The following is a 22,585-nucleotide window of genomic DNA, read 5'->3' on the forward strand; positions in this document are numbered from 1 at the left end:
AAAGGTGGGTGCAAAAGAGGAACCTTTGGTTGGATCCTCCAGGCAGCTTCGAGCCAAGATCGAGATGGACAAAGAACTCTGCAGCTGAAGAAGAGCCGGGGCCACAGAGCCGGAGACTGTCCTGGTCATGGGGACCAACCCGTCTGGCCCACAACCTGTGGCTTCAAATCGCACTTCTCTCATCAGCTGGGTTCAGACCCCAAAGACAAAGATGAAGACAAAGGCAAAGGCAAAGACCAAGAAGAAGAACTGGTGCCTTTTTTCCTGCCAGCACCAAGTCCTGTGTGACCTCACCATCCATGCGGAGAAGAAGCTCATCAGATCTACAGAGATCCCGGCCTTCGCTGATCAACTTCCTCCTCCTGCTGCAACACCTTCTTCATCATCAGGCCAGGTCTGGGGTTTGAAACGCCAAACTCCGTCCGTCTCTCTCAAAGGTTCCCTTTTTTAGTTCTCAGTATCAGCAGTAGGGAAAGATAGACTAGATGATTGATTTTACTTATTTGATTATTTCTGCTACTGAATTAAGCTGTACTGACCCTTGCAAAAATGCCTTACTAATAAAATATTTAGCATAAAGAAAATCTAAAAGATGTTGTGGACATTCAGTTAATGAGTCACCTTAAAGTTCTTTGATAGTTGTAAAATAGCTGTGATGTTTGATTCTGGAGAGGAAAAAGTGGAAAATGTTTTTAGGTTGCTGGTAGCCCAAATTTAAAACGTCATCCTTGGGACTCGCCCGAGTCACTAAAACCTACCTGGTTCAATAACAAATGCAAGTTGTAAAATAGAGAACGAGCGACCGTTAACAGGTGTGCTCTGTGAAACTAGTTGGCTGTAGGCTGCTCAGTCTGGCTAATTCACAGGGGGAAGAAGGGTGGGACACCTGGATGTAGGCCGTCAGATAACCAGGCGAATCGTTTCTCGAAACCAGCTTAAACAGAGTTTACTTCAGTTCTGGACAGGGTAAATCCCAGCAGATTTAGGAAACTCAATTAACCCGTTAGAAGGAGAGCTGGTAGCACATCTCCCCTCTCAGAAGAGGAAGCAGAGAGTGAGAGTGAGAGAGGAGAGAAAGAAGGGGGAGGGGGGGTGTTGCGCAACAACAAGTGGCGCCCAACGTGGGGCTCGATCCAACAGAGTAGGATGGCCCTACGTGCCAAGTCAGTAAAAACAGATGTGAGGATCTGAATAGCTCACTTGGTTTGTTAACTCTTAGGGAATAGAGTTAATGGTGACTGATAAGGCCGTCAGTCACAACCCTTGCAGTAACTGTATGGCATACAGGTGAGGGAAAGCTTCTACTGAGGATAAATGACCGGATCCAGACAGTGAAGCTAGTAGCCAACATAGTCTAGACCCATCCCTGCTCGAAGGCTAAAGAGAGGCTTTGGGGGATAGACAACTCGAACCGACAGAGAGACGGAGTGATGGATGATCACTTCGAGGAGGAAAATCTGGGGAAGAAACCGGAGGAAGCCGGCCGTCCAGATCGTTTGGAAAATGAGGAGAACTCAACAGAACTGCATCAGCTTCTACACAGCTACTGTCACTCAGACCTGAAGCAAGGGGGGAAGTTGGTTCCAAGAATGAGGAACTGAAACATCAACCCCTGACAAAGAAAAAGTTGGCTCAGTCTTGCTGGAGTGGTTTGTGATGTAATCCTGACAAGAAAAGAAAAGACCAGCCAGCAAGCATGCACAAGAAACAGAGAAAAGTATCATCAGCTGACGATGGATGAGGAAGCACACCGCGTCCTCCACTGCAGCCATCGAGAAGACATCCGGCAACAGAGGAACAAACACCAGCAGCTGACATCATCACACAGACGCTGACATGGTTAAAGACATCCTGCTGGACCCGGAGCTTGAAATTGGGCCAGCACAACCCACCAGTAAGAAACGACCGCAAGCGACATCTGAGAAGCCAGGACAACTGGAATGGACAATCTACACCGATGGATCCAGAAAGGGGTCCGACCAGTCGGCATACTGGGGATTTATTCTGAAGCAGGACGGCAAAGAAAGATGTCGTCAGAAAGGAAAAGCTCCCGGTAGTGCTCAAGCCGGAGAAGTAACGGCAGTGCTGGAAGGATTGCTGGAGCTGGTGAAAAGGAAAATCAAGAGTGCCAGGTTAGTAACCGACAGTTACTACTGTGCTCAAGCCCTTAAGGAGGACTTGGCCATTTGGGAAGAAAATGGTTTCGAGACAGCAAAGGGCAAGCCAGTGGCACACAAAGATTTGTGGAAAAAGATTGCTGAGCTAAAACTGCAGTTGGAGATAGAAGTTGAGCATCAAAGAGCACACACGCATGAGGGAGCTCATTGGCGTGGAAATGATGAAGTGGACTGTTATGTCCAACAAAGGAAGATCATCTTTGTCGGTACCGAGAAGTGGGACAGTACTCCCAGAGGACGGGAGGTCCCAGAAGAGTAGCACGGGGAGCAGGTAGTACGGTGCGTGCATAAGGCCCTCGAATATGCAGGCGTGCTACACCCCCGTGAAGAACTGAGCAAGCAGGACTGTTGGATGTCCCTTCAGCCCATCCGATGCAGCTGTGTGACTTTGAGGTATGTGGTTGATACGCAGGGCACCCAGGGCAGCGGATGGAAGGTTTGTTCATCAAGAGCACAGTCCCATGGGGTTCAGTCTGCATGGATGTAGCAGAGCCAATGGGGACAACAGGAAAGAGAGGTGAGAAGTACCTCTTGGTGCTGATGGACACAGTGACAACTGCTAGAATAGCAGGTCTTCCCCTGCAGAGGAACTCCGTTCACGTCACAGAAAGCAGGGAGGCGAAGACACTTCTCCTTTTTGCTCAGAGGAGGAAAAGGGAAGTTGCAGCTCGAAGTGTCACTGAAAACAGGGCAGAGAGTTTGGATTAAAGCTCAAGATCGGCCTGCAACTACGGTGATCAAGCTGAGATTCAACGCCCGAGATTTTGTAAAGCAAGTACTGAACTTCAACACAGTACTACTGATGAAGAAAGGGGTCCATGAGGAAGCAGTGCTCAAGCCAGTTCTTAGCTACAGCAAACCAGAACATTACGAGAAGATGGCCAGAGAATCAAGCACCATGCCATCCTACATTAGACTGGCCACTATTACAGGAAGGTTGCCGTTCAAAGAACAACTTCAAGGCTTTGGACTGGGAGGGCTGTGAAGAAATTGGACTATGCTAAAGAAGAACTCCTGTCACAACCTGATGGATTAAAATGGAAAAGGATCATGATTACGGATAAAGCGTCATGATGCTTATGCTTTTTGCTTTGCTCTGCTGAACAGCCAGAATTTTTTTTTTTTGAGGCCTTACGTCTCAGCCCATCTTCCCTTCCCTAAAGAATCATTCCACATCCTGAAGAACCGACAGTTCATCCAGCGAAGGTTCCTGTAGAAGAATCAGAGCGATCCAAGTTTTCTTCGACATTCATCACCTCATGGGGGAAATCAAAACTCCAAGGAGGGGGTGTCAAGAGAAGTGGAGTTTTGATGACTACACTGAGCCCTCTGTGACAACTGAGGATGAAGAATCTGCATCTTCACATCCCAGACGAACATCTTCTCTTTCCAGGGGATGAGGACGGCGAACTGCAGGAGGGGGATGGACTCCCAGCATGTGAAAGGTCTGACCTCGTGGAGGGGGTGTCAAGAAAATCCGAGCTCATCCCACTTCCCCATGCTGGAGATTTTAGTTTAACAGTAATAATAAATAAAGTTATCTTTAAAATGAATCACTCAAGGGACATCTAGGCCCAACAGTATACTTAGGTGTCAATAAAATAAATCTGGTTGTGTGTGTTGTTTTTGTCTAAAGCAAACTTTGCTTTAATTCTACTTTTTTCTATCTAATCATAAGAAATCATAGTCAGTCAGAGAGTCATGAAGCAGGAAAAGCAGGTTTCCTGGAAAAAGAGGAAGTAAGTTTCCAGCCTGCAGATTTATAAAAATAGCTGAGACTATTCCTTATTTTAAAGCATGAAAGTTTTAAAGAGTAATTTGATAAGATTCAAAGTAAAATACTTATATTAATATTGGTTTACTTATAATAATATTTACAGTTACATTTGTGGGAACACTTACAAGAAAAACAAGTAACTGTAACTTTGGCATCAAATAATTAGAATCATGGATTATTCTTGGTTTCTTTTCAGAAAAACATCTGTAATAACTCACATTAGGATTATAATAAGGATAATTAATAAGTTATGGTTATAAAATCATAAATGAATGATAAATCAGAGAAGCTGAAGAAAATAAATGTGATATAAGTTATGGTTATAAAATCATAAATGAATGCTAAATCAGAGAAGCTAAAGAAAATAAATGTGATATAAATGTGATTTTGACATTAAACTTGAAATGGTGTAAAAAAGGTGTAACTGCAATTAAACATCACTGATATGTTGGAGGTAGAGAGTAGGTGAAAGGTTGTGCAGGCAAGGGACACAGGAGGTTGAGCAACCCTGAGACATTAGCACAGACATCAGGAAATGTCTGTAAGACAACAACAATATATATAAAAAAAAACATAGTTTGAGACATCAATGATTTTTAGTGAATGTGCAACCACAAGTGTCTACATCCCCCGAAATAGCTGAAGCATTAACTTGCTATGAAAACTAATGTTTTCATATTAATGGCTTCTGTCTCCAGGGCTCAAGGAATATTTCATTATAATAAGAATATGAGAACAGTAGACCCATGATAGCATGTTGCAAACCTGAGTTTGCACATGCTCCCAATTCAGAAAACAGGCACAAGGGTAGATTTTTATTTATTAAGTGGCTTATATAGCAAACAGAATCTCTGTGCTGAAACAGTTTACCCACATTTAAATGCTTCATTATGCATTCATTTTCCTCCAAACCTTATTTATTTAAATAATAGCTAGACCAAATAACTCTTAATTCTCCATCACCAAAATAATTAGGGTAGTACAGATTTTGCTGGAAAAGTGAAAGATGTGTTAAAGACAAAAAAGCAGTGCAGGTAATTGATTCGGTCTTCAGGACTTAATATAAATTGTATAATCATCTAATCATTGTCAGATACAAAACCTACGATTATGTGACTTTCTAATAGGTGCCTAATATTTGGTTTAATTGAAAAACATTTACAAATAAATTAACTATATAGAGAAGATACTGTATGTCTTTTTCATGTGTCTTAAGTGAGGCACACATGGGAATCCGTATATAAGGGGTGAGAGGCTGAAGTGGCGAACTGTGAATGATGGGGTCAGTTTTATGGAAGCAGGTCCGAAGTTGCTGCAGGTTCCTTGTTTGTTTGTTGTTTTTTAACTATGCAGGGATAAGAAGAAACAAAGAAACGTAATCTTGAACAGTCGAATTGAAGCATATTCTTAGGACCTGTGAAATGTCATACTGTGAGTGAAAATCATTTAAAATTCAGTAAAAGAACTAGGGGTGTCATTAGATATCATGATATAACAATGCCACAGTGCTTTTCATTCAAGGAAAATCTGCCTTGGAAAGCTCCATTCAGTTGCTGTCAACACGAAACTTTGATTGGTGAAATAAGTGTAAGCTATTAAAAGGAGCCCTGATTGTCAGTTCTTTAAGCTTGACGCATTTATATATGTTTGAGACTCTGATTTTGAAGTCGAAGAGGAAATGTTTGTGTTGTTGCCCTGCCATTTGTGAGGAAATGCAACTCTGTTGAAAAAAACACCCAATGACAGACAAGGTACAAATGACTTGCTGGCAGAATGTTTTTTTCTTTTTTCTTTTACATTTTCTCAAATCTTTGTTCTATTTGTGAAAAGTTTGATGCTTTCTGGGCATTATGACCATTTTAAATGGTCAAATTACATACCACAATGAGCAAATATTGGCTGCAATGTTTTACACTGATTAGAGTCCTTATAACAGAGTTTGCGATTTATAAAGCCATTAATCTATGTGTGGAAAAGAAGGGATTTTTTTATGTAAACCAAAAATGTTAAGATCTCACCTCCTGCCTGTGAAGCGGTCTCATATTGTGAGTTGCCTCCTGTTGTGCAAAGAAAGCCTCCAGCCAAGATTTAAATGACAATTCAGCTGAATGTGAACAACCCATGCGACTGGAGACAAGTGCTCCAGTCTATTAGTTTTTATAATGAAATTATTGTAAACTTATTTTATTTAAACATTTTTCCCCATGAAAAAACAAATCCTTTCAGCATTATTCTGAAACAAAAGCACATTTTTAAAAAAAAAATCAATTTTCCATTTGAATATTTGCTTGGATTTTCCTTACAATTACTACACTACACACTAATTACTAATTAAAAGCTGCTTACTATATACATAGCCTACTATACTTTGATTACGTCCTATAAAACATACTAGAAACAAACTGGAAATAACGGTCAACGGTAACTGTTGACAGATTTAATGCAAAAAAAAGTTATAATCTAATGGATCAATTTTAGACGACATACACTGCACACCTACAACAGGTATAAAGCTCCATTTTATATTCCTCTGTCTGATTTTAGGGTCTAATTATTGCAAGAAAGCTACAGTATAAGTTCACTCCTCCATGGGTGCAGCTTTAGACGGTTCTGCCCCAGTTCGCCCCGGCCACATTCATCTCCATTAGCAGATCCTGCGCGGCTCTTGCCTGTTTTTCACAAACACTTATGGGGTTGTACAAGATGTGGTAAACTGTGTATTGTATGCTAGCAATTTGACTGGCAGCAGAATGCATTCCTTGATTGGCCTGTGATGTACATTACTGTGAACTCCAAGGAACAACATTTCGACAATGGACCGGTGGACATGCCGTCTACAATCACAGGGGTGTTCAGTGTGGGGGGGTGTAATTGTCAGCAGCAGGAGGAGCACATGCTCACCTTTGGTGCAGAATGAGCGTGATTTTGCAGCACGTCTTTCTGAAGTTTTGTTGGAGTTACCGTTTTGTGCCAGCCAGTGTGAAACACCTGAATTACATAATTTTAGTTTAGCATGACGTGTATTTTATTCCTTGTTTCATTTTTTTCTCCTCCTAAATAAAGCCCATTTGAGTGGATATTGGTGTACATTTTTCACTGCATTACCTAAGACTAAAAGGCTGCACATTAAAAACATAAAGTGCCACAATACAGACAGATTTTCACACAGAGAAGCAGCTTAAGTGACTCACCAAACTGAAACATCTAAAATATCACCAAGGTTTTGCCAGTCACCACCTGCTGTGCTTAAACTTAGATTTCAACAAAGCACAAATGATACACAATTCATCTAAAGCCCATAATATTATAACTGTCAATGTTTAGTGGGACTTTCTAACAAAACTGTGAGACAAAAAGAAAACTGTGCATCCTGCTGTGAAAAACCTGTCTGGTTGCAGATGTTCCCTCATTTTCCTATGCCACTTAGCACCTTTCTCCTTCATGCATAATCAATACCGTGCTTGGGTTTTATGCTACAGACAAGAAACATCTTCTTGGGGACAGTAAAAAGCCGAGCAGTGAGAAACAATTGGCCCCTTCTTGGCCCGGTCTTGAAGAGCCAGACGTTTGTAACAGTGTGTCTTGCAAGAACAGCCTAAGAGTTAATTTCCTGGCTGTGATTTGTGAGAGAGAGACATCAAGGAGCTGCCGCAGACTGGAGCATGAAAAACCATTACTTCAATCCCTCACTCCCTGACATTAATAGGATGAATAAATGTTTTGTTCTCTTCTTAATTTGGATGAATTTATCCAAATGGCAATGGAAACAAGTAAATATCCATTCCAGCTTTGCTATTGATGAAAAAAAGACCAAGAAAACTCACTCAACTTTTGCTTTCCCCTCCCTTTTTGCCTACTTTTAAGAATTTGTATTGCGCTGCACTCATATATCAGTCAATAAACAAAATGACCTAAACCTGGAACATGTACAGAAGGATACATAATTTATGGAAAGAGTTTGTTTTAAGTTGGTTAAGCCTTGACTGGAATGGTGTGGTCAGATTGACTGTTCCTTTGCAGTAAGTCAGATTGTCATTTCAAATATTTGATTTACTTAGTAAAATACATTGTGTATTTAGTATGATTGGTTTTTCTTATTGATATCACTGACATAGCGACCCTGGAAAAGCAGGAAGGGATTGCAATACAATTTGAAGGAGAACAATACAGTAAAGACTGATTTTAATAGTTGCTTGTTTACACAATAGTACACAAAATCCAAGGTTGTAGAAATCTACAAGGCTGTAGCCAGATGTTTCTGTAAAATCAGTCAAACTCATGTCATATGTAGTTTGTCACTTGTCGTTCTATTAGTCTTGCTACGTTTTTATAAGTGGTTAACTACTTGCAGCAAAATTTAATCTCCCAAGAAAACAAAACTCTCTGAGCACGAGACAGGTGAGATCACACGAGGCATAAAGGAACTCATCGATGTTCTTTTTGGTACAAACATTTGTGTTTTTTCTGTTAATTTCTCTCTTTCGTTTACATTATTTGGTGTAATTGTTCCTTCGGAGGTAAGTTCTTATTCTCGATAGCGTCAGGAAAACATTTTATCTCTATGTGAGAATTCTGGCGGAATTTCAGGGGACAAAAAATTGGCAACAGTGAAACACAGAAGTGGTTTTAGAAGAGGATCAGGGCGGGCTGGAATGGCTGGGTTTCAATATCAAAGATCCAGTCGATGAATTCCATTAAGATGATTTTCAAGTTCCACCCATGTTTCCTGCTGCATCATCTGCTCCTTCTGCCAAAAATGGTCGCCAAGCAGACGTATAGAGATATCTGATGAGCCCCATCCTGCCAGTCAACCACAGAGTCAGACACTTGCAGTTTTGCCCATAGCATCACCATCATTCCAGTGAAAACCAGAGGAGGAAAGTTAGAAGAAATATTTTCACTCAGCAATAGTGAAATTGAAAACTTGAAATCAAACTGCATGCAGCAGAATATGGCATTTAGTCACTACATGACTGGCAAATATTGAAAGAAAGTAATAATATGGCAAATACTTCCAAGAAAAATGTAAACAGATTTGAAGCAGAGCTACATTTCTGAAGAAGATCACAGTTTGCCATTTAAAGAAGCTTGGGTCATGACTTGGAGGTTATCAGAGTCACATAAATAAGGTTGAACCCAGGGTTGTGATATTATAATATAAGCTTACAATCTGATTGGTAAATATAGAAACAACAATAGCAGAAGCAAGAAAACACTTAATTCAACCTTTTGTCTCATGTGAATTTCTAATATCCTGTGGGCATTTTAGCATTGTGGCCACTATAACCCACGTAAAGGCTGGCAATCTTCTGGTGTGGACTCCTTTTGCATATAAAATAAACAAAAAACAATTATTACATTTGAAACAACCCTTTGTGATATGGATGTAGCTCATTTTGGCCTAAACAGCATTACTAAAAAATAAACAGCAGCATCATTGTTGGATAATGCGGTGGTGGTGAACAACACACATTAATACACTACTTCATTTTTATAATCACAATGTCTCCACACTTCCACATCTTTACAATCTTGGTCACAAATCTGGATACTGTGATGATAACTGATTGTCATTGCGATTAAGATGTATTCACAGTACATCATAGAGCCCATTGCAACTCAGATGCTTCAAAATCTCTGCTGCAATGCTGCAAGTCTGCCATAGCATTTACTGATGTCTGCTCATCAGATAGATTCTTGTTCCCCCTGTGATGCAAAGCAGAATTTGCTATATTTCTTTGGTGAGCTTTTCAAACAATTTGTGTTAAGTCCTACTGAGGAAATCCATACTTCATTGCCCAGCTGTGCTCTAAATATACATGGACTTCTATTGGCAAGGAAAAAAATGACTGTACTAGATGGTATCCTTAAATTTCACTGCAGTGAGAATAAAATCTATCACTTAAAAACGCCAATGAGGCAGCAAAAATGGGAGCAAATGCTTTCATAGCTCAGCCTGGAAGATTTTACAGCAGACTACAGTGCTGGGGTCAGGAGGCCAGAAGCACACTGCTCGCTGCTCAACTCTCAGAGGAGCTGCGCTGTCATTCGCTAGTGAAAACAACTCCACAAACTTGGGTGGTAGACTACATTTTGCTCCACATTATTGTTCACACATAGCAAATATCCTCTGCTCCCCAAATCCCTGCCTGAATTACTGACAGTCACAATTGCAAAGAGCGGAACGTAACAAAGGGAGAAGCTGGAATCATACTAAACAACAGGAAATGTAGCCACCTGCACAGCTACTTTCACGGTTTCATCCATACAGCAGGTTATTTACATTTGTTCTGGAAAGTACTTCTTTGGAGGGGTTGAATAACTTTGAGTGGACTGAGGTGACAGTCCACACTGTGGATGGCTTGTCCATAAAAAGGCTGCGATCAGCGAGACATGACAGATAAACATCAAAGGTCATTAAAATAATCCCCGTTAGAGGTGGATGTACTCTACAAGTATGCCCTGTACTTGACCATTCTCCTATTTACAGCACTTGGCTGCATTGAAGAGTCTCACCTTGATTTTTGGCAAGTCAGACAGCTTTTGTTAATTTCTAATGCATTTGGAATCTAGTAATTAAGCGCCAACACCTCCAACCTCCCACATACTCCCACACACACACGCACACCACCTCCAAGTTTTTACCCCTTCCCCCCAATGGACTGAAAAATTGACATGCTCTGGAGAGCCAGTGAGTAATTATATTTGTAAAGAGCAGTGATACAAGATACTCCCCCCTGACTGGGACTCATTACACATCATTAGAAGAGAGCTGCAATGAGGCTCGTGCACACGTGCATCCAGTGCATGTGACCAAACACATGCATACTCGCAATGTCTTCTCTTTTTTTTCCTTTCCCTCTTTTTCTCTCATACGCACACACAGAAACACAATCTCATATCCACACATATATATACACACACAGATCAATGAGCAGAAATCCAAACACTGTTTGTCTTTGGTAAACAAACCCTCCACCTCGGGGCCCTGACCCAAGCGCAGTTCGACAAGTAGTAAGAGGACACTCTGAATGGTGTAAAACTCTACACTCGATAATTCATCCGGTGATAATCATTCTGCGATGGGTCAATAACTAATTAAAGATAAGATCTGAAATGAATTCTCATTCATCTTAACAGGTTGAAATATGAAAGTTTGCAAACGGGGCTGCGCGAAAATTCCAGTCCACCCTTTGAAGCAATAATTACCATTACAGCAGCACAGGGGCGAAGAGCTGCAGGAAGGAGGGGCTGATGGAGCTCCCATAGAAACTTCCAAGTCTCCTCTTTAATTGGAACATGAAGATTCAACAGATCAGATTCCCTGAAAAGTGTCTGCATGTCTTACCATAATATTCAGCTTTTCTAAGGATTTTACTTAAAATTAACTTTCTTTCCAAATATGTTTGTTTTCCCGCTGCTGATGCCTTACGGCTCATTTTAAATCTCCTCCAAAATTGGATTTACAGTATATCTTATTCTAAAGCAATGCGGCACAACACACTGAGCAATAGTTATTTAAACTTGCAGCACCTGAGCTAAAAAGCCCTCCAAATACAAAAATTGAATGGCAGCAACAAAGGGGTTGCTACATTGTATATAGCAACCCCTATTTTAATTATTTGTACAATCATCTTTCCTGCTCAAGTCTTTGAGATTACACCTGACTCAGATTTGTATATCTTGGGACCATTTTTAAAATCATTTTGCACAAACGAGCAAGAGATCAGTCAGACTGTATGAAGATCAATATTTTTAGTTACATCTGAATTTTGATTGGGTCATTGTACAATGAGAATATGTATTCAGGGTTGTTGTTCCCTGTTCTCTTGTATCAAGTCTTTGAATGCCTCAAATAGATGGCATTGTGTTTAGCACCACCTAACTTCCTAACAAACGTGACCACCTTCCTTGTGCCTGGAAAAAAAAAAAAAAAACAGAACTCTGTGCATTGTGTGATAAGTCTGCAGTTGAATCCATAGCAAAGCACCCAACAAAGCCTTAATCTATATTTATAACAGAGAAAAAAAAAATCTATAATTTTGCTCCATGTGAGCAAGAGGCTCCCCAAATATATTGGCTAAATGTTACCAAAAAGAATAGTGAAAGTAATCTGAAACAGCTGCAAGAGACCGAAATACATGCAATAATTATGTTTACCAGTGTTTGCTTTTGCTGATAAAAAGTCATTTTTTTAGTCTCCACCTTATAACTCTTTAACAAGCTTGTAAGGGAGGGTCGATCGGATGGCTTTAGATCTATTGTTTCTGTGAGTTGTGTTAAATATTCAGTATGTTATGTGGATTTCAAAGGTGTTTGCTGCATTATTAATAAGACAACCAGATTGCAAGGCGATGGTGTGAGAGCTATAATAATGTCAGAATGTCTGGTTTGAGATGCTTTGACTAAAACCCATCATCTTCTCTGCTCTGCTGTTTCCTTTTCCCTTGAAGACGCCTAATTAAATACACTGTCATACTGTGATATTTATCTATTCACGGATTTAGTCCGTTTTCTTGGTTAAATCACGTCCTCTGTGCAGAATCCACTGACATGTAATAAAATGAAGTAAAGCTTAAGGAATTACATTAATCTAGATTTCAGATGACCTGATATTACGCTTGCGTCCAAAACAAACACTTCATCAAGCTTACCTAATTCTGTTTGATGTAGATTATTTCTAAAAGTGCAGGCACACCTTATACATACAAAGCCAAAAAGATGAAATCCCTGTTTCTCATGCTGTTGCAGTTTTCATGACTAAATATCTTCACACAGCTTAGTGTTAATTGGCCCATCATGGTCTTATTTCTCTCTGGCCTCGGTTTTATTTGGTTTATATGAGCGTGCCTGTAATAAAGCTTTAATGCTTTACCGTGGGGAGATTATCTGACCATGCTACAGCAGTGGACATTATCACTCAACTACATGCATCACTTCGCCTTCACTCATTGGTCAGAATAGCGGTTGGGGAGCTTGCCACAAGAGCTGCTTTGTAAACTGTATTTGTGCCTGTGAACGCGTCTGTTTTTGTGCACTTCAGTGCGTGCAAACAGTGTGCGTTTGTGTGTGTCTGCGCATGGCTTGTTCTTGTTTCGTCTCACTGACTGTGTCTGTAGTGTGTTAGATGATGTGAGACGTAGCGTGTGTGCCTGTGCGGGCGTGCTGCTAGAATTTGTATGTGGTGTTTGTCGGCAGGGTGCGCAGGCTTGTAGAATGACATTTGGTGAAACGTGGCGGCGGGAGAGGAAACATCTGACTCATAATTGAAGTGCCATGAAAGAAATATGGTCATGAATCTGTATTAGGCTTATGTGCTCAGCTTTAAAGCAGTGGCAGGAGCAGGAGGCAGCATGCTCAGCCTGACTACCTTCCCACCCTGAAGGCTGATTACAACGCTCAAAAGGATACTCCACAAAAATGACAGAGGAAAACACAGCGTATTCAAGGCGAGGAGTCCTGATGACAAAATCGATAGGCCGTAGCGCTCTCATCTCCATCAAAAAGAGAGTCTCAGGATGAATGTAGCTGTGCTTCTGTGATTCACCCACAGCAATCATCTCAATGTCCTGAAGGATAAAGCAGCACTCCTCCGTCACCCTCCTGCTACTCACATGTACAGCCCTCTGTGCTGAAGGCTGAGGGAGTCTGCTCTTTGAACAGAAAAAGTAGAGGTATCTCATATCTCAGCTTGTTTTCAGAAAATAAATTGTTACAGATGAAAGATTTATGTGTCGGTTCAGAGACTGCTGGCCCTTTAAAGAAATGATTGTTACAATTGTAATTATCTTTTGTGAAAAACATACGAGCCTATTCCTTATTTCCGTGTATATTATGACTAAAAAATAAAGCATGAGTATTTTGAACAATAGTGTAAGACCCTAAGACAAAAGGTATATATTAACCTTCCAGAAGCCAGCAACTATGATTTTGATTGCAAATATTTAAAATGATAATGATTCCAGTTTTTTCCTTTTTTTTAACAGAATTATACTTGTACCAAATCAAACTATAAATGAAGTGATTACTTGTTAAATCAGACAAGCTTATGATACAAAAAAGGTTGAAGGAGTTGTGATTTTTTTTTTACAATGCTTTTAAAAAGAATATAAACTATAAAATGTGTGACATACAACTGTAGACAATAATATAGAAATACTACATGTATAAAAACCTAATTTTGAAATTCATATTTGTCTTTTATACAATATAATAAGCAATACACCAGATTACTTATCACTCTTCCATCTTGTAACAGACTCAGAAACTGAAAGAAAAAAAAAATCCAGAATATTCCAGATTCTTCAAGATTGTGTAGGAACGCTTAGATCAAGAGCTTGGCTACCATCCAGGTTGCTGAGTTCAAAGTGTCTTAGTTAAGGATCGCAAAGTTATTTAAGATTGTATATAGTTCATAATTAATAATTAATTCACAGTGGTTCAGCTGATATCCTGTGATTTGCAGATTTATAGGGTATGCAGTATATTGTGTTGTTTTGCAAAGTGTAATGAGGCGAAGCAATAAGCACATAGGATGACAGCTGGTTTAGTTTGTGGGGTTTCTATAGAAAAATGAACAGAGCAACATTAATTTCTGTGATGCATTTGTTATAGTGCTGCTCCTTACCCATGACCTAAATTCATAAGCCCAACAGTAAAAAGTGAGTCTTCATATTGCAACTTTTAATGTCACTGATCGTGTTAAATCTGCTTATTTTATGCACTCTATTAAATTTCACATTATGGTTTCTTTTACCACCATAGCAAACATTATACAGGATTCTTGGTTAGGTGTAGTTTATGCTTTTTAGTACAATTTACATAAACAAACAGGTAAAGCCTGTGCAGCTTTCCAAGGCCACTAATGGCATTTATACTTTCATGGAGGTCACTTTTTTTCTTTTTTTTTTTATCAGGGACTTCTTTTCAAAGTAGTTATTTCACAGGAATATTCTTGAGGGTGGACCACCTCTTATCTCCATCACCTGTTCAAAGTCATTGCTTCTCTGTGCATAATCGCCCAATGCAACTGTGATGATGTTTACATAACGGTTTTTGCATAATTCACAAAACACAAATTGAGACTGAATTTCTTGTGACTGTAAAAGTTTCCCAAATAATTTATAATCAGTGAAGATGTTATGAGAGTTATCTGTTTGAAGTAAATAATATCTGATTATAATGTTTCATTAAAACATTGCTTCAATAATTTCACACTATTTCTTTAAGCATGATGATGAGTAACTTGATATTTACTGTAAAGTCTGAGTAACTGGGAAACCCCCAGAAAATGTGACAGTACTGAAAAATAGACAAACAAATAGGCGCTTTGGTGTTCTTATAAGACTTCCCATCTATTTAAAGAGAACGTGGTGACAACCGACACACTTTATATTAACAGCCAGCAACAAATTAGGTAAAATCTGAGGCAATATTTCAACAAGCAAACAGCAGGGAGATTTGATTTTCCATTCAAACGGTTTGTCTATAACCACTTTAAATGTGAAAAATATATGTGGATGGAGATCAATTCTGTCCCAGAGATGGATGGAAAAGGTACAAAGCTTGGGTTGTGCACTAACAAACTCCATTTTGTGCTGCTTTAGCTGTTTCCATGGAGCTCTCAGTCACTCTCTCACTGTCTCTCTCTCTCTTTTTTTCTCTCTGCCCTCCTCAGACCACCCAGACACACACACACCTACACACACGCAGGGGCGCACACACAAGTGTCTGAAAGGGGATTCATCGGTGTGAGTTTGTCTGCAACCAACTGCAACTCAGGAAGATCCTCTTTTACCGCTAACAAACCCTTTTCCTCTCCTCTGTCTCCCCTGCATCACACCCATCTCATCATTTCTCAGTCTCATTACAATAATTTCCTAATTTATCCCAAATCCCAGCCACAACAACAAGCCCACACTCAGCCGACTCAATTACAGCAATTTGATCCACAACCAGACTGCATACACATCAACACGAAGCATAAAGGACAGTCCATATTTTACAGTTGCGCTTGTGTTTTTCATTAGGCCTCATTTAGAGTGTGTGAGGCAATCAGCAGCGCTCATTACACCCAGATGCCCTATAAAGATGCCCCAGAAAAATGCCCTTGAAGGACAAGGTAAGACAGAGAAAAACAGAAGAAAGTATGCTTACCGAGGACGCCGACCCGATAGTTGAGAGTGATAACGATGACGTTTCCATAGCTGGCCAGGACGCTCCCATCAATCATGTTGCCAGTCCCCTCCATGTAGGACCCTCCGTGGATGTAGACCATCACAGGCTTGGCCCCGGTATCTCGTATGTCTGCAAGAGCGGCCATCATTAACATATTCACATAGTCATCCACCCGCCGCGGTCAAAGGGTCAGCTCAGATTCAGATACAGCACATGGTGGGCACAAACAAACAAACTGACAACCCCCTCCCAGATACCAGCTGGAATCAAACAGTGCAGCCTGCTGGCCTGCTAATGGGGATTGGTGCAATATTTCTCTACTGTTTCTGCTCTAAGAAAAACAAATTAAGCTCACTTGAGTTGAACTCTGTCGCAATACATCCATACACATGCATATATAGTGCTTTGCAAACGTGTTGAAAATGCTATTTCTGGAGCAGAAGATGCCAGACTACCCTGAAAAGATGATAAAACATGGTGGACTTAGCATCATGCTGTGGGAACGTCTTTGCTTAGCGTGTGCAGGGAAGCTGAATAGAGTTGAAGATCAATTGAGTCAGACGCAGAATGTTCCACGAAGAAACCCTTTCAAAAGCTGGAGAAGATTTGAGACAGTGGTAGAGATTCATCTTCAAGCAGCACAAGGACCCAAAACATAGTACCGCAGTTACAATGGAGTACATTAGATCTAAGTACATTCATGTTTAAGAAAGGCTTGCTCAAAGACCAGACCTAAATCAAATAGCAATACCAGAAAATATATTGTTATAAACAATGTCCATTCAATCTGACTGAACTCAGGGTATTTTGCAAATAGAATTGACAAAATGTATCTCTCAATGTGCAAAGATAGTTGAAACATGCCCAAATAGACTTAAATATCTAATTGCAGTTGATTGTTTTGCTCCAGAGTCTGAATACAAATGCAGGTCACACTCCTCTGAATGTTTGTGATCATAAAATTAAAAAAAGAGGAAAAGTTTAAGTTATATTAATACTTTTGCAAAGCACTATACATATGCCAAACTATTAGTTTGTATTCGGCTACCTTGCAGGAGCAGAGCCACTACTTTATATAAATAAGCAGAAAACCAATAGGGGGAATAAAGAGATAGGTACTCTGACAAATCTCCTAAGCATGGAGAAGGCTAATCTGGCCTGACAGTGATAGGGGGAAAACACACAAGCTAATTACACACAGCTATCTTGCACCTCCATTTTTTTTTTTTTTTTTTACACAGTCCCAAGACGTAACGGCAAATTGTTTGCATAGTTCCTGTCTGGACATGACGGCAAGCTACATTTTCTGCTTCATTTTTTGGTAACAGTTGTTTGTTTTGCTTCCAAAGCGGAGGTTTTGATACCCAACTGAGGTGACAGTCAAGCCAGAAAGAAACAGCACAACCAGGGGTAGGGGAGGAGCAGGAGAAAAAAAGCCTCTGTCTAAGGAATAGACTTGAATTACTGACCGGCTGACTGGAGCTGGGAGACAAGACAAGAAACTCTCATTTTCACTCTTTCTACCCCCAACGTTTCTGTGTAGCTTCTTGCCTCCACCCATCTTCCCCTCCCACTTTGTATCACTTTCACTCACAGTCTCTCCCCGTGTTTCTCCCCTGCCTTCCCTCCATCTCTGTCCAACACCCTCTCCTTTTTTGTAGTGGTGAGAATGAGAAGGGGTAGGAGGGCAGAGTGATGAAGACAGAAGGAGAGCAGAATAAAAAAGACAACCAAAAAAGAAGGAAATTGAAAAAAGGAGAACAGTAAAAAAAGAAAAGCATAAAAGGAAAGAAGGAATGACTCAGATTTAAAACGGATGGCATTGTATTCTGGTTGCTCTGGTTACAGAGAACCAAAATCCTCAGCTATCTTGTTCAGAATAGCCTGAATCAATCTTCAAGCACTCCTGATGATTATACAACCCCCCGTCTTCTCTGCTAATTTCAGACAACTGCAGAAATGCTTTATGGAGGGACGCATTTTTTCCTTTAGCCCCCATTTCAGGGCTAAATCTTGTTTTCTCCCTTCCTTATTTTATTATCCCCTGGGTTATTTGTGGCTCTGTTAGGTTTAAAAGCAAAGCAGTAACTTGTATATGATGTGGACTTATTTATGGCTACCTTTATCTTGCTGGTATCTGAGAAGGCTACACGGTGAAATGTGATTTATAGCTGACACTTCTCTGGACACACTTATCTGAGACAAGTGGAGGAGGAGGAGAGAGAAGAAGAGTGGGAGTAGGGGGTCCATGAGGTGAGAAAAAGCATTAAAACCACAGTCAGAGAGGGGAGAAAGAACCGAGAGATGAGGTGAGGAGGAACGAGGGAGCAGCAGGACGATATTCTCCACAAGCTAATCAAACAAAAGGCCCACAGATACAAAGAGAATGGCAGAGAGGTAGAAGGAACAGGGAGCAGAAATAAGAATAAAAAAGAGATTAGTCATGTCAATGTTATCAGTCACCTCTTTTGTTGATTCACATTGGGTCTCCATTTGGAGACGTTTCCACTTATTCTAATCTATTTACTAAGTCGATCTGACATGGGAAGTGTCACAGATATGATCCAAATATTTGATTTTGCTGTCAGAGGAATGTATAAGCGTATACAGGATCTCACCAAAGTTGTTGCTTTGCAGAGAAAATAAGATAACACATTTTTTTTGTTGTTGTTTTTTGGGGAGGGGGAGGTTTCCAGTTATTTCTGCTGTGCATAAAAAAGTATTATTTAATTTTGATCAATTATAGTGGTGTTTTTCTGGATGGCCCAATCTGCTGAACAAGGTGACTTAGCTGCAGAAAGCATCCTGACTCAAGGTAAGCACATCATTACATTAATGCATATTATTATTAGCATCAAGATTCAGCACCAAGCTTTGGCTGAAAAAAAGGAGAGATAAATTAATTAATGCACAGAGTGATGTACATATACTGTACATTGGCTGGTTAGCGGTATCATGGTACGACTGGGTTTTAAAAAAGTTGTGGTTCTAAAACTACAAACATTTTTTCCAGTTATTTAAGAATGTTTTTATGAGATTACAAAAAAACTTCCAGACTTACCATAGCTTTTAGGTTTTTTTTTTTAAATATTTGGAGCACAGAAGAGCACAGCTCTCCCCAACTCTTACCTGATGTGCACTGCTGAGCAGCTGGCTCAAAGACATCTACTGCAGTTTTCCCTTGCTTACTGTAAAGATTGCTAAAGCAATGCATTTTAAGCTACAGTTGGCAAAATTCAAATGCCATGGCACTTCTGTAGACATGGTTGCTAGCTCTGCAGGTAGCCTGACTAATTAACCCACAAATACAAGTCAGCAAAAAAAAAAAAGGAAAAAATCCTAGGCTCCAGGAAGACTACTATAGATTTTTCAAAAAGAACTGAATCTACATTGTAGGAGTGTTTCCAATAAAAAAAAACTGACAGAAAATAATTGTAAGCCTGGCTAAAGATACAGCTAGGCTTCTCGTAAAATAAGCGTACCAGTTTCAGTTTATTCTGTTAACGTTCAGTCATTAATTTCATGAGGATATTTCAAGACTACATTTGTCAGAATGGGCAAAGGCCTATATATCGTTGTTAAAAAATAATAATCTCTGGAGGTAAAAAAAAAAAAAATCTCTGGAGGTAACACTTTATTTGATGGGGTGTGAATAAGACTGTCATGACACCGTCATAAACATGACATAACACCTGTCATGAACATGAGTAAGTCTTTGTGAATATTTATGACTGTTATCATAAAGTGTCATTTGGTAAATAATGACATTTTTAATACAAAGTTGACGTTATTCAAAATGTCTTTGTTATGACAACTTGACATTAACCAAAGAATCAAGATCTGACATAACTTTGTAATAAAAATATTACTGATTAAACTTAAACAAATATGTAGCTTTATGTTATTAAAGCTAAGGTTTAATCAGTAATACTTTTATAACAAATTTATGTCAGATAATGATTTCTTGGTTAATGTCAAGTTGTCATAACATAGACATTTTGAATAATGTCAACTTTCTATTAAAAGTGTCATGATTTACCGAATGACACTTTATGACAAGTCATAAATATTCACAAAGACTTACTCATGTTCATGACAGGTGTCATGTCATGTTTATGACAGTGTCATGACAGTCTTATTCACAACCCGTCAAATAAAGTGTTACCTCTCTGGATATCTACTACATACATACTACAAAAACATCCATCCATCCATTTTCTTACACCCTTGTCCCTGGTGGTGTTGGGAGGGGTCCTGTTGTCTATCTCCAGCTAACGTTCCGGGTGAGAGGTGGGGTACACCCTGGACAGGTCGCCAACACAGAAACAGATAGGACACGCAACCATGCACACACACACTCACACCTAGGGAGAATTTAGAGAGACCAATTAACCTGACAGTCATATTTTTGGACTGTAGGAGGAAGCTGGAGAACCTAGAGAGAACCCACGCCTGCACAGGGAGAACATGCAAACTCCGAGCAGAAAGACCCCGAGCCGGGAATCGAACCCAGGACCTTCTTGCTGCAAGGCAACAGTGCTACCACTGTGCAGCCCCCTACAAAACATATAAAATGTTTTTTGTATGGATGAGAGGTACAAATGTATATTAAAAAAATACAGTTTTGCAAAAATAATTAGGTTAGTGAGAACATCACCTATCAAGTTAGAACTACAGTCAGGACTTAATGAGGTAATAAGCTTCTTAGTTTGCTTTTGCCTGAAATAGAGCACAACGGACAAAAATATAATTAGCAACAAGTGTTTGAAAACCTAGTTCTTGCAGCTGTTTATTCCACATTTTGCTAAATTCTCTGTATCAACAAAAAGCCCAAGACACAGATACAATGGAGATGACATTATCATAACTGTGATAATTAATGCATTGTATTACTTTAGCAGCAGTAGGAATAATTACTTTTCTGTTTAAATTACAGCATATACATTGTGTTGTACAGTACCATGATACCGTTAAACCATAACATTTTTGCTAAGAGTTATCATACCTTGAGTAATCTTGGCACATGCCTATTGCTCTATTGAAAGTCCATGCAAGATTAACTCAAAATGTGAAACAAAGCAAATACATTCATGTCTTGAGGAAACTAAAAAAATGATTTAAAAAAATCTGTGAATGATGGAAATGTAGAAACCTGATGTGCAAAAAGTAATACTTACACAAATCAGTTCTCCTATTTATTTCCCCAACAGATGAATGTGATCATGCAGCACCTATTACACTGAGACATACACCCATACACTCCCAGCACTTACTTTATAAGCAGCACATTATTGCACCACAGAAGAACAAATTTACTTACTATTGCCCAGTGCATAAATAAATCAAAGGTTCTCTGCTTGGACAGCAGCGACAGTTAGACCTACAAATACATCACAGGGCATGAATTTTAGAAAAGGACTAAGGGGCACAACCTTTCAAAGGTGCCTGTGGACTGATTGAAGTGTCAGTGGGAGGCATAACTCAAGCCGACGCCAAGCCTCTTAGTGTTGCTGCTGCAAGTGAAACCAGCCAGGAGGGCTCTGAGCACTCCTTCCTTCCTCTGCTATCTTATTTTCTCTCTCCACCTGTATCCCCACCTTTTTGCCCTTAGCCTTTTCCCTGCGTTGAAAGCAGTCAGTCATATATATCTGACGCTGAAAGCCCCAGAACCCGGCCTTGACACTACGGAATGGGACAGGACAAAGCTGAGTGGAGATAAGTGTCGCGGCATGCACTGTGTCAACGCTTGGGGAAACATGGTGGCTGTCAGCGGCTATCAATGAGGTCTGAGGTGGGAGGGAAAGGGTGACAATGTCCTGATGTGGTAAGACATGACATGTATGCTACTGTAGTGCTCTTGTCAGGCCAGGCTTCATGGTACATTTTTGACAAGTCCATTACAAGCAATATTCCTAGTAAAGAAAACCCTCGGAAGGCCGTCCCACAGCAGTTGGCAAAATCACATCTAATCGTGCAGAGGCTAATTTCTGATAACTTTCATTTTTTCTGTCATGGCTGTTGACAACAAAGTTTGGTAGAACCATTCTTGATGGTTTAGAACAGGGTCTTTATGTTTGTTTCCTTTAACTATTCAAACAGAGTCAGCAGTGTTCAACATGACATGAACATATTTGGAGAAAGTCCTCCTCCTGCATCAGTCCCCCACTTTGTGCAATGCACCAGAACCTCTGGCATAATGCCGCCACCACCGTGCCTGACAGTATTTTCAAATTCAGCTTTACCTAGATTTTGGGGATGCCAAAATGACAGTGAGTCAAACATACAGAAAAAACACCTTTTGGAATGGATAAACCTGGTTAATAAAGCTTCTGGAATCATGTTCCTAAAACACTTGTTGGACATTCAAGTACGGGTACTAATCTCAACCAATTTAAATGAACTCATCCATTTCTGACTAAAAAGAACCAAAACTGGTCAGCCTTTTGGTGGCTAC

At 39.9% G+C, this 22,585-nt stretch overlaps 1 protein-coding gene across 3 annotated transcripts in view; it reads right to left on the reverse strand.

The window, feature by feature from the left end:
• Positions 1-22,585, reverse strand: part of nlgn3a (neuroligin 3a) — a 181,656-nt gene that overhangs the window by 98,968 nt on the left and 60,103 nt on the right. For all 3 annotated transcript variants that reach the window (XM_032554859.1, XM_032554858.1, XM_032554860.1), the window contains one exon: positions 16,111-16,260. In XM_032554859.1, coding sequence (XP_032410750.1) covers positions 16,111-16,260 — 150 coding nt within the window. The remainder of the gene's footprint in view (positions 1-16,110; positions 16,261-22,585) is intronic.

Source organism: Xiphophorus hellerii, chromosome 23, assembly GCF_003331165.1.
Source record: "Xiphophorus hellerii strain 12219 chromosome 23, Xiphophorus_hellerii-4.1, whole genome shotgun sequence".
Lineage (NCBI taxonomy): Eukaryota > Metazoa > Chordata > Actinopteri > Cyprinodontiformes > Poeciliidae > Xiphophorus > Xiphophorus hellerii.